Genomic DNA, 13,330 nt, shown 5'->3' with positions numbered 1-13,330 from the left:
TTTTATGGTTATATTAGACCTGACAGATGATACGTAATGGCCTGATAAATTACCGTCCTGATATTGGGGAATTTATATTATCAGATATTTATCAGTCTGAAATTCAAGCAAAAGAGATAAGGAGTGAAACTGCTTTCAATTATTAATCAGGCGCAGCATCTACACACTCCAATACAGCAGGAAATTATCCTCCAGCCTTTATTTTGCACCCAATATGAATAAACTACAGGTTATGATCTTTTTAAAATTCTAAACTTGTGAAATGATTGGTTATCTAAATGGTATCATCTGTCAGAAGCAGGGAATTATTGGTATTGGCTAAAAAAAATGCACACCATGCATCCAGAATAAATACACTGAAAGAAGCCTGTTCAGTTATTACGAGCCAAAGCACCCATAGACTGCAGGTGGTTTAAACTATTTTATTTTGAATAGAGCTTTCTCCAGACAATTACTGCATGGGCCCAAAGGAACCTGTCATTCAAGATGTAATTCTAAAATCTCCTCTACTTAAGATGATGGTGTGCTTCTACGGAAATTAATTTGTTAACCTGAATAATCACAAACTAACTGGAAAGGTGATCCTCTAACATGCAAGAACAGTGAAGCTACATATAGGAAAGATGATAGACGATTAATCTGTCAGCGGAAAAAGATATTTGTTTGTCAATCAAATGTAAAAATAGAATAGAAATAGAAATACATTAAGAAGGAGGACTTGATTTCAGTCAGAAATCTTTAAAAATGTCCAAAAATGATCTAAAACGTAAATAATGATATTCAGTTAAAAACTTCCTTGTAAGGTAAGTGTAAGTGTAAGATTAGCTCAAATATATTCCAAATTCAACAAAAGACAGTAACGACCCATCTTCATTCAAATATGGTTGTGAAATCAGAGATATAATCTGTTTTTGTGAGTTGACAAATTGTACTTTTTACTCCACCAACAAAGACCTATTTGAAAATGAGTACTAGTTACTTTATAGATTGTTAATAAAATATATTATCAAGAATTATTTGATATATTATTTTCACATTATTCTTAAGCTACACAGAAGTATATAATGTTAATAAAATTCACCACACTTTTAGTAGCTTCAACATTTCTAAGTGATACAAACAGCAGTGAATATTATCTTACATGTCACAATACAAATGGGCCATTCTGCAAAATGGTCACTTTTACTTTTGTTACTTTTTAAAATTTTATTTTGATGCAGATCCTTCCATACTTTTACTGGTAACAGTATTTCTACACTGTGGTACTGCTATTTTTTTTTACTTGAGTAACTGACCTGCTAATGCCTCTTCCATCCCTTTGTTTGTTCAATAATATTTTTAGGAGGACAGTTAGTTCATGCTAACAGGCTAGTATGCGCTTATGAAAAGTACAATTATTATTATTGTTATTTTTTTTCAACCACACTTTTTTTGTTTTTTGTCATCCTGCTTTTCAATCTGACATCTAATTATCCAGGAGAACTCCAGACACCTGTGTGGATAATACAGTGTGTGTTTTTTCTACTGTACATCTCTCAGTGCCTCACAGCGCCGGAAGATGGCGCTCTTTCCTCTCTGTACGGGTGTACAACAGTTTGCACGTAGAAGAAGAAAAAGATGGCGTGGAGGACGAGGAAGTACCGGTAACCAGCCATGAGTCAGACAGCTAAGCCGGTTACGTAGCAAGTTTTAGTAGAAATTATTTCAAACCAAGAGCAGTCGTCAGGTGTTTTAAACTCATGGCTGAGTTCGGTGAGAACAGCGGCCGCCAAGCTGAAGAACATGACGGGACAAACAGCAGAAATGTACCGGAGCCTCTGTGCGGGACAGGTGACTCCTCGGTGACGGTCCCTCGGGGGCCGTGGTCCTCACACCATGAGCAGAGGAAGAAGGTGGTCCTGCATGTCGACCTCAACAACACTATATTGGTGTCGGACGCCGTCACGGGTCAGGGGACTGTGGCGGCTCTGGAGTATTTCCTCACAACTGTCACCTGGGGGAAGATGAACAAACACGGTAAATTGGAAATTGACTCGATAGTTATTTACAATATCACACAGGAATGCTTAGAATGTGTGTGTAGCATAGACAATATGCACGTGTGTGTGTGTGTGTGTGTGTGTGTGTGTGTGCACACGCGCGCGCACGCTTAGTCAGGTGTTGGCAGGGAAGTTACTGCTCCTGCGGTGCTAAAAGAAGACTTAATTCAGCTTGAACAGAACATTGACTTGTGTATGAAGTCATCGGAGACAATGGAGCCATTCAATCATAAATCATGCTCTGCACTGGCATCCTCCACTCATTCTGTGCTCACTTGTTTAGTGTGTCTTCATTTAAAATCATTCACAAACACTTTTATACAGGAACGTGGGAATGGTTGAGCGACTCGCCGTCCCTGCTCCCACCCTGCAATGATGCTGTTAGTTACTACTCTCAGTTTGGACGGATACCAGGTTTCACCTCCACTGCAGGGCGACGTTTCCGTGGGATTCTGGAGGAGCATCTGCATCTACTGCGCTGGCCCGACGGCGTCAAGGCAAGCATCAAATAAGAGAGATTGGACAGGAAGGCCAGCTAGAAAGTGTCTGTCACACAGTGACATACTTCCATATGAGCTGTTGTTCAACAGTTAGTAAAACCGGCTGATGATGTCACTTTTTTTTCTGTGAGCCAGAGATGAGACAAACCGGTCGCCTGGAATGTGCTTAAAATGCAAAATCTATGGTGAGGCATGCAGAGGTATATAAGTTAAAGGGATCGTTCACCCAAAAGAATTCAAGTTGGGTTTCGAAATCAACAAAGCATTTCTGGAGCTTCACAGCAAAACAACACTCTTCTGAACAACTGAAGATGAAAAAATGTAAAAGAAAAGAACCAGGGGAAAAAACGACACGAGTCTCCAGAGGTGCAGAAATCCCAGATGGATTTGAAAATCTTCACTGTAGCTGCTAAGCTACAGAAAAGAGTTAGTGTGCATCCCATCTGAAGTGGGAGCAAAAGCTTTTTTCTCCTTTTGTATTATTTACCTTTTTAAATAAAGTCCTAATCTGTCTCAGTTGTTTATAGTAGGGATGCATGTTATATTGGCATCAGTGAAATTTGAACTGATAAATGGAGTCGATAATATGAAGCCAAATTGCTTGCATTTGCAGCATTTACAAGAAGAGAAACAAGGAGAACGAGTGCAGCCCGTTGTGCTCATGATGTCACATTGCTGCACCAGGGTGGAGCCACTCATTGTAGATCAGAGAGTCAAACACGATGTCTTCAGTGTGACTTTCAGATGAAGACGCCATCACTGCAATTTGAAAACATATTCCCAAGGGTTCAGAGAGGAGTGTATGAGTTTTAACACACCAAATCTTATTAGAGCTGTGGAATATTAATCATCCATCTTTGCTCACTACATGTTAGCATATCTTCCCCTAAAGTTTAGGAGCTTCTTTTAAAAAACAAAATGTGAAATTGTCTGTAATCTTATCGGTATAAGCCATGAAAAGCAGGTTATTATTGGTTATCGATATCACGTGAACAAAAAAAAAAAAAATCCATGTCCAGCATCCCTAGTTAAAGTTCCCATGAAGTCAAAATTGCTGTTTAAGTTTTTCTTAATCTAAGATGTCTTGCTCCATATTGCACTTGTACACAAGTATCAGAACCCGAAAATGCCCAAAATATATTTTTTAAAACTATTTTCACTGGTATTTTAGAGTTACCTTCATGGAAGCACATTAAAAATGATTATGGGTCATCCTGCACTTGGCAGTGTATATTGATTATTGGTCCAGTAAACACTTTCTTTATTTTATGATTCTGTCATGGATGTATGAAAAGAGGAATGTCGCCAGAGTAGTGTGTCGCAATGGACCGGACCTGATGGATTACTGTACAAAAACACAACTTTATTCACTGATTTGATTGAAACTGGGTCATGGTTTATTGAGAAATATTTTGTGGCGTTTCCTCTGCTTCCCTCTGCTTCTTGAGAAGCTTTGAACTGATAGCTTTCATTGTTATTAGACTAAATGCTAACAAACTGATAACCAGCTGTTTCTCAATGAATCCTTCACAAATGACTTTCAGACATCTAGATTGTCGTTTGACCAGTGGTTTTTTTTCTCTCTCATGAAAACAAAATGTATTTATACTTCTGTAGCTTTTGCAGGACCTGTTCAGTCATGCATATCAAAGTGTTTAGAATATGCTTGTGAATCATTTTTTTTCATTGGCAAAAGTGGCGTTGCCATAGTCGCAGCCTATACAGCTTCCATGTTCTTTGGTGAAATGATGTGTTACTGACTTTGTTCCCTGCAGGGAGACAGAGAGCTGGCTGTCAAAGGTGAGGATGGCCAGCTGTACCACTGGATCCTACCCTCCTTCTTCCAGCTGCTCAAAGACCTGGCGCAGGAAGGAAGGGATTTTGCTATCCTCTTTCGTACATTTGGAAGCGACCTACCTCGAGTGCTCAGAGCCATGTTCAAAGCGGTGGATGAAGGGGCTCATCCACTGTTCCCCGATCTGCCTGATCTCAAGGTGAAGTAGAATCATGCATGAGTTGAGACATTCACACCACTGTCTCAGTGAAAGAGTGAAAGACATATTTTGTCTTTTAGTTTAAGGATCAGTTACATAACAGTCTTTGGGTTTTGGACTAACAGTCTTTAGTTTCTCAAGTCCTTTCTTTATTTTGCTAGCAGGACTAAAGAAACAATTCAAAGACGTCACATTAGGCTCTGGGGAATTGTGATGAGCATTGTGATTGATTTTGACATATTATAGACTATAGTAATGAAGATGATCTTTAGTTACAGCCCTACAATATGCACGACTTCTGGCTGAAATATGAATCGCACCAAAAGTAAACTCTGCGATATGTAGAATGAACACATCAAAGAATGATGATCCACCTGTTCTTTACTTTTTCTTATTTTGATAAACATTTGACTGCAAAGTGTACTTTTGAAGAGCATGACCTTCTGCACCCTGCAACGCAACTCCTTGACTCCCAGAGGGTTTTGTACCTGTTAGCTCGATGGAGTGGAACACATTGATTTTGAGAGAACAGTGGAGAGTGGAATGGACAGATGATGGGGTGAGGGAGGGGTGGAAGAGATGTCAGACGGTGAACCTGTCAGGCATCATGAGCTGTCTAGAGGAGAACGCAGTGGAGGTCTTATTCAAACACTCCTGTCAGAAGCTATTTATCTCTGCTTTAGACAGAAAGAGCAGGGGGGGGTAATCACATGACATAATGTGATTGTTCAGTTTCTGAACTTGAGCTGTTTGTTTTCCTGCATCAGTGAGTTTTGGGGTGCAGCCGCTCCAGCCTCATCATTACTGTCAAGTGTTAGAAATTGGTGAGGAGCGAAAACAAGCCTAATTAAAACAGCGCAGTTGTGGCTATTAATTAAGACATCACGGCCTCCATGCTAATCTTGTATCTCTATTGTGCATTGGGGTGTTAGTGTCCATGCATTACAGCTGTAACACAGTAAACTTGCACTGCCCATTATAACTAAACCACTTAAGAAACACTTTTCACTTCGTCTGTCTATTTCAGATTTTCATGCCAATGCCCGACTTTATGGTTTAAGCTTTCTAACCTCCATGGCAGCTTTGGTAAATGACAGTTTGATAAAACGAAGAAGGTTAAACTCCTCAGGGTGTGATTCAATGATGAAACAGACTCGATGCCAGTGGACGTAGATCGCTGGAATACGACCACGGAGACTTTTCTACTCACTAGTCCGTTTTTACAGGCTGACTTCAGTTACAAACTATTCTAACTCTAACTTTTCAACTTGTAGACTGAACAGATTATAGAAAACCTGTATAGCAGTTGTGTAGTAAGACACTTAATGGTGATGACATTTAAGTCATGTGACCGTGAGGTAGTCTGTTCATATCTTAACATTAGCTTTTTACTTCTAGCGTTTAATTCATGTTTTGAAAATCACAGAAGTGCAGGTCATCTGTGAAGATTATTTTGCTGAATAAAACATGTAAGTATCATGTAGTATTGAGGGAACCAGAGTGATGTTTTCTTCCAGGTTAGCCTACAAAAATAATCATCGCTACACCACTCTTTAAAAGTGCTTGCCCTGATGAAGATCCTAATGGCTGAAATGTGTAGGCATGTTATTACCATGAGTTATTAATGGCTTTTTAATTTGTTACCCTCTAGAGTGCCTCAGACTTCTTCAACACTTCCATATTAGTAGAATCCCTAAACTGACGAGCACCTGAGGGACACCATTTTACACACCTGAGCAGCACTCTGAATATACAGTAGTTATGATATTGATAGACACTTTTCACAGCAGACTTTTTGACTTGACATTAATGATGGCGCCATTCTCCATGCACAGTACCAGAGCCCTGGACCTCACCCAAATGGAATGCGACCATCAATAATTGTAAATTCCACCCATGCTTTTCCGGCTTCAACAAGGCAAAATGTCTGCCACAAAAAAAGACTCTATTAGCACTAAACACAGCTGTTGTTAACAGGAGCTTTATTAGCTTGGAGGTGTTAGATCTTAAACCAAGTATTGATTAACATTGCCATCTTTAGGCTGCTCCAATAGCACAGCTACAGACAGTGTTTTAGTTAAATAACCAATTTAACTGATGAACAGCTGATACCACTATCAAATGTGGTGTCAAATTAAATTAAAACTGCCAGAGGCCTTTTTTTATTTTTAAACTCCACCATGACAAAGTCAAGTCAAGACTCATTTCCATGCTGCTGGGTAGTTTTATGGTGTTTTCCTCTAAAGTATCCACTCTATTTTAAAGCTCCAGGGTTCTTGTGCTCATTATTTTAATGTGTGAGAAAAGAAAAAGCTGATCTGACAGTTAATTTAGGTCAAGTCTGCCAGAGGCCATGTTTTAATAACAAAATAATTTCCCACAAGTTTCTTTTGGTCTTCTGCTTACCAAAGAGCAGTTCCCGCTCTTTGTTTCTCTCTCTGACTCTGGCTCCTCTTGTCGCTCTCGGTTCAGTTAAGTGTGAATATGACTGCAGGCAAGATCCGCTGCAGCAAGAGGGGAATTGTCCTGAGCCGAGCTGAAGACAGAGTGTCGACTCGGGATGGAGAAAGAGGCCTTTACCAGTACCTGAGCTCAGTCGAGGGCCTGGGAGGCTTTCAGGACCACTTCGACTGGTACGAAACCGCACTCCTCAAGCCACCATCAAGGTTGGTTTTGTGGCCTCTATCCCTTCACCCACTTATAACAAATCCTTCTGTGCCCATGATTCTTCTCCAGGTGGGCGAGTAATACCTTCTCCATTCGTGGCGGGAAGCCGCTGTGGGTCGACCCCTTTGACCAAAATGTTCAGCACATCTTCATAGATGACAACATTCGGCAGAATGATGAGGATACCATAGTTCAACCCAAGGTAACATCACAACTTTTAATGGGACATGGACTGTACGGATAGTTACTGAATTGTAACCTCAGATTTTTGGCACTGCTTAAATCTGTGAGACATGGGTGCTGAAGAGATAAACATGTAAACATGCTTTAGTGCAGTGAGAACACTCTGTCTCCCACTCAGGAAAACTGTTGGCAGGAGATCAGATGACATCTCAATAGCTATAAATTAGATCATGATAACTTGTTGGACTAGAGAATTATACTCTTTAATCTCTCTCTCTCTCTCTCTTTCTGCTGCATTAATCAGCTCTGTTGTTTTTGCACAATGTTAACAGGCAGATGATTTTTTTTTCTCATGTACTTTAGTGAACTCAGTCAGCTGCAGGAGCAAAACGTTTTTCTTGTCTATCACTTGAACTGTTTACTTGAACACAGACTGGCTCGTCCTCACATAAACAGCTGGTTATATGGTTTCCCTCCTTGCAGAACAAACACATGCAGATTTTTTCTTTGAATATGACAAAAGGACCTTGCTTTTAGCTTCTTTATACAGAGTTGAAAATTAAGAGCCTATACACACTAAACCGACTAAGAACGTCGAAAACAAAGTGGTAGCAAAGGACGTTATGATAATTCCCCTCACGTCACCTGTGTCTCGGCCCAAATGCTGCACTTGAATACACCACGAAGAGCACAGCCAACTAGCTGGTACACTCTGCGCCTTCGTGAGATAAGATCTCTCCTCTGTTTTTTTTTCTCTTTTCTCTGTGTCCTGGGAACGTGTGTGTGTGTTTTTCTCAGGTGTTCTTGGACCCAGACGGTGCCGAGACTCGTACGGCCTGCACCTCTGAGCTCTATGACATCACACTGGTCCAGACTGACCTCCTCCGGGCCATTTCTGACCCGAGCTACTTCACTCAGCGCGTCCACATCTGCCTCGAAAACTATGACAGGAATCTCCAGCAGGGGGCAGGCTAAAACACAGTTCAACCTCCCCCTCCCTGTATGTCTGGTAGGACTCCCAATAACAATCCCAGTGGAGAAGCAGAGTGCAGAGGGAGAAAACTGTAAGTAGGGAAAAGTTTTATGAGTAATCGAAGGACTTAGGATCATCAAACCACAAATGGAAGAAGAATACATATGAAGGAGCTTCACGTTATTAAATATGCGGATGGGGAAGGATCATAGTTACCATATATCCTAAAAACTTTCCTGAAGGACAAACAATATGAGGCAATGTGGCAGCTAGACAGCAGGTCAAGTACCACACTTGCTTAATTGACTGCAGGACACCAGTAAAAGGATGTCAGCTTATACAAAGACCACTGCACTTCACAGTAGTTTGTGATTTCTGCTGTCCTGAAGTTGAACCTACACACAAAGAGTTGTCGACCTAATTACGCAGCAAAGTGAACAGGCCGGACTCTTTGATTGCTGGGAAGACTAATCACACCAGCGGATAATTCCCCCATCTCTCTGAAATGTGTGTCAGGCAGCATTAATTGGGGTCAGATCTGGTGAGAAACCCTTCAAGTGTTGTGTTAGTTGCCGAGTGAGTAGAATCCACCAGGATTTTGCTTAGCTCTTCATTTGTCACCCTCAGGGTGTGACACATTCATGTAGCTTCTCCTTTACATTGTTGATCCATTTGTATTTTAACCTCCATTATTGGCCATCGTCTGCATTGTTTACATCACCAGGAAGTGGCAGGTAATACTTGAATATTTTCAGACGACAGGATCTGATCACTGAGTGTATCTATGTTACCTAAGGGGCATACCTGAAAGTGCACTGTAACATGTTACAAAGGCATTATAATCGGAGAAGGACTTTAAATACTTTCTAATTTGACTGTATTGCTAGTGAGAATCACATGAAACAGAATATTACATTTATAACTAGACAAATCATCTCCTCACTAATCCATACCGAATTTGTCAGGGTGCTTTGATTATACAAAGTTATGTCTTCTTGGAGCACTGAGACATATCTTTAGTGTTGCACATGGTTTTGGGATGTGTTTGCACTGAATTATTTACTGGGGTTTTTATTGTTTGAAAGCAGCCGCGTGTGAAACATTTAAATGAGCAGGTTACCCAAAAATGAAATTTCAGTCTTTATATCCTCACCACAATGTCCATGGGAAGTTGGGTGACGTTTCATAGTTCACAAAACATTTTAGGAGCTTCACTGCAAACCAGTGCTGCAGCAGTCTCCTAAACAACTGAAGTAGCTTCTTTTAAAACAACTATATTCAGTAATATTCACCAATATTCAGAAATAACTGAAAAACAAAACTATTCAAACAAACATAAAATGGTTCCATACAGCATATTCTGCTGAAGCCCAGAGAGCCCAAATTGATTTCAAAAGATGTTGTTTCACCCTTGATGTGCAGTCGCACACACAAAGACAGGGTGCATGCTAATGCTTGTAGCTTAGCAGCTATAGTAAAGATTTTGAATTAAACAGGGTGTAAATAACATCTCTTCAAATTAATTCAGGATCTCAGGGCTTCCAAAGAATTAGATTACGCCAAATGAGCTGTTTTAAAGCCTTTTGATGTTGTTTTTGGTTGTTTTTTAATATCATAAGTTCAGTTGTTTCAGAGAATGCTGCAGTGCCGTCTTGTTTTGAGGCTCCAAAAATGTTGAAACTTTACTTGACTTTCCATTAGCATGGCAGTAATTAGATAATGACTGAATTTCCATTTTTGGATGAACTTTTTTTTTAATAAGTTGAATGTGTTATGGTAATTTTTGCTTTGAGATTTTTAGGATATATTTATTGTGAAGGTTTCAGGGAGGTTTAATGGCTATATTTTCCTCAGGTCAGATTTAGACATGGCTGAATGAGAACAATAGAGCCTGATGCTGGCCTCTTAGGGCTATTCATTTATCAGTTGATATTCTTATAAAATCAGACATTTTTTTTTGCAATGATCCCCTTAAATGTGGTCATTAAACATTCAATGTGACAAAGATGCATATGTAATGGAGGCAGGATGTTTTGAACTTTATTGTCCAAAATGACATCAGTGCACTGAAACAGTGAAGTCGACTTGGAATTCACTAATTATAAATTACCCTGGGCATCTTTTTCTGCATCATATTCTGTAAAAAAACTTTCATTTCGTTGTATACTGGACAACATATACACCGATACTGATATATTTAGGATACTGGCCAAACCATATATCTGTTGAGCTCTTGCAAATATTATCAAAAATCTGAAGAAAATTAATGAAATGCAGGTTACTAAGGATAGCTAAGAACAGTGGGGTGATATTAACATTGTTCTATTTGTTCAGTATGTATTGAGTGAATATCTAAAAAAAATGCAAAGATAAAGGTCAGACACAAAGCTTTGATGGTTAAGAAGTTTCAGAGTGCAAAAGTTGTAAAATGTTGTTCATTATTCACATGCATAGGCCAATGAAAGCATTACAGCACTGTATATGTTAAACACTGATTTTTAATCATTGTTGCCTTCAAAAGTACAATTATCATTATGATATAATGCTGTCAAAAAGTTACTAATTCTTATCAAAACAGTCTGCAGTGATCATTACCTTAATATTATACAAGTAATAGTAACAGTGTTAATTTAATTTGACTTATTGAATGCTGTATTCATACAAGGCTAAAGGTTAATAACATCACTGTACCAGTCTACGTTTCCTGCTCTGCATCCACAAAATTTGTGGCAAGACAAAAATCTAGCTTTGCAGAAATTGCATTCTGAAACTCTCTCTGAAAAACTTTTGCTTAAAGCGACAGTTAACTCCTAAATCAAAAATGCATATTTTTCCTCTTACCCGTGGTGCTATTTATCAATCTAGAATGGTTGGTGTGAGTTCCTCAGTTTTGGAGATATTGGTTGTAGAAATATCTACGCCTGCCAACTCTATCACCATGCATAAATGAGGAGGCATGTATCTGCTGATGGATGAGAGGCTAGCAAACTTTGCCCAATAACATTGCAGCTCCGCTGAAGAGGACGCCAATAATGATTGCATCCTGTGCTTTGAGGAGCACAGGCCTCCCATCGATGTGTGGTGATTCAGAAGAAAAATGGTTCCTCCATAAAACTGCTCACAGTAAAGTCTGTGGATTATCTTGAGTAATCATGATTTCAGGAAAGAGACATTGCTGTTGAGTTTTTCAAATGTATTTTTGTGTAGCTTTGAGCACCATTAGCTTAGTGCAATCTAGTTCCATTATGAGAGAAAGCGCACATCTCTATGACTGATTTTGATTTTGGGGTGAACTGTCTCTTTAAGCAGTCGCAAAGTACTGTAACTCTGTGGACTGAACTCACATCCTCATCACAAGGGTATCTGATACCACCACGTGTCTGACTGCTCATCACATCAAAACTTGAAACATTTTCCATTATTTATTTTTCTGATGTTAAATAATTGCCATTTAGTTTTCAATAAACCTGTTTTTTGTTAAACTGTCTGATGTTTTGCATTATGGCAACTTCCTGTAAGCTCATAACAAAATGACATTGTTAGTGTATTTGAGAAATATGGTGGTAATAATAAGGTGAATGTAAATTGATTCGTCTTTAGCTGCTCGAACACCATGAGAATGTCAGAATAGGATCGATGGGGGGAGAAGGTTGGATTTATTACATACTTTCACATACAGCTCATTATAAATCATCTTTAGGTCACGGATCAATAGTTGAACTGTGTGACGAGGTCAGGTCCACTGGGGGTTAATTAAAGACAGTACAAAGTGTTAAAGGCAGTGGGTGCTAAGTACATCAATATACCTACTTGGGTGTGTTGTAATGAACATTAAAATCTGTGTAATACTTCTACTTCTTTTCCTTCCATTTCAAAGTAAATATCCTTATCTTCTATACTACCACATTGATCACATTGATTACCTTTAGCTGCTTTGGATGGAAATAATGAGTGGAAGCAGAAGACCAAATGATAAGAGAAGTGCCTGAAAAAGTGCTTCCTCTCTCTGTAGTTTGGCATGGGATTAAAAATGCGAGCTGTGTTTGACAGAACTGTTTGAGTCGAGGATTTAACAGGTAATTGTACTTGTGCTCTCCTGAAACATTTGTTTAATTGACCGCTTCATTACGGCAGAGGTCAGACACATTAATGTGTGACAAGCCATCGCTGGAGTTTGTCCCAACCTGATTGTGATGGATGATAATGGTGCTGCTGCCAGATGACTGAGCATTTGACGATTGAATTTACAAAGCAAATTGTACAATAGAGTCAACCAAGAAGATTAGAATGAGAACTGGAGTGCAGAATGGAACTGTAATATGTACACTATATACATTCATCTGTTCTCTTGATTACAGTTCTTAGTTAAATAGTTATTGACATTTTACATCATTGAGATGTTGGACTCAATAGTTAATGTATCTTTGCTTTTTTCTGATTAGAGATACTGGGCAGATTTTTTTGTAAGACATAACACAAAAAGAAATTACTGGATAAAAATGTGCGCAGTTCTGTATCATTCTTTGTCGCCTTTTGGTCTGCGATTGATTCAAGGACCAAAAAGGCAGCAAAGAATGTAGCAAGTGGATAAGTCGAGGGTGATAAAGTGCTCGTTTGTTGATGGTTGGTTTCTTGGTCACATTTTCTCTATGCTAGTCTTTGAGTGTAATGGTTTAGACAAGCTACCTCTACATACACAACATGAAAATATTTTAATTAGAGCCTGAAAAGTACTGAATTTTGGGGGACTGTTGCTGAAATCGATATATATCGGCTGATATTTTACACTCAGGGTATTTACATTAACACACATTTTAACGGAGATCCCTCAAATGTGGTTCAATTCAATAAAAACATTTTTTAAATCCACGGGGGGAAATTAAAGGCATGTGGAGTAATTGTACACAGACAAAAGCAAGTCAGCACGTTATTTTAAAAAATAAATAAAGTGATTTACAAGAGGTGCAAAGTAGG

At 39.1% G+C, this 13,330-nt stretch overlaps 1 protein-coding gene across 1 annotated transcript; it reads left to right on the top strand.

The window, feature by feature from the left end:
- The first annotated feature begins 1,592 nt into the window (after positions 1-1,592).
- Positions 1,593-11,838, top strand: LOC115585638 (uncharacterized). Its single transcript, XM_030424182.1, has 6 exons — positions 1,593-2,016; positions 2,364-2,536; positions 4,315-4,533; positions 7,006-7,166; positions 7,270-7,402; positions 8,182-11,838. Exons 1-6 carry the CDS (start codon positions 1,740-1,742, stop codon positions 8,356-8,358), a joined length of 1,140 nt encoding a protein of 379 aa, XP_030280042.1. The 5' UTR covers positions 1,593-1,739; the 3' UTR covers positions 8,359-11,838.
- Positions 11,839-13,330: the final 1,492 nt, after the last annotated feature.

The sequence above is a fragment of the Sparus aurata genome, chromosome 7, assembly GCF_900880675.1.
Source record: "Sparus aurata chromosome 7, fSpaAur1.1, whole genome shotgun sequence".
In the NCBI taxonomy this organism is placed as follows: Eukaryota; Metazoa; Chordata; class Actinopteri; order Spariformes; family Sparidae; genus Sparus; species Sparus aurata.
This window is presented reverse-complemented; position numbering and strand designations above follow the sequence as displayed.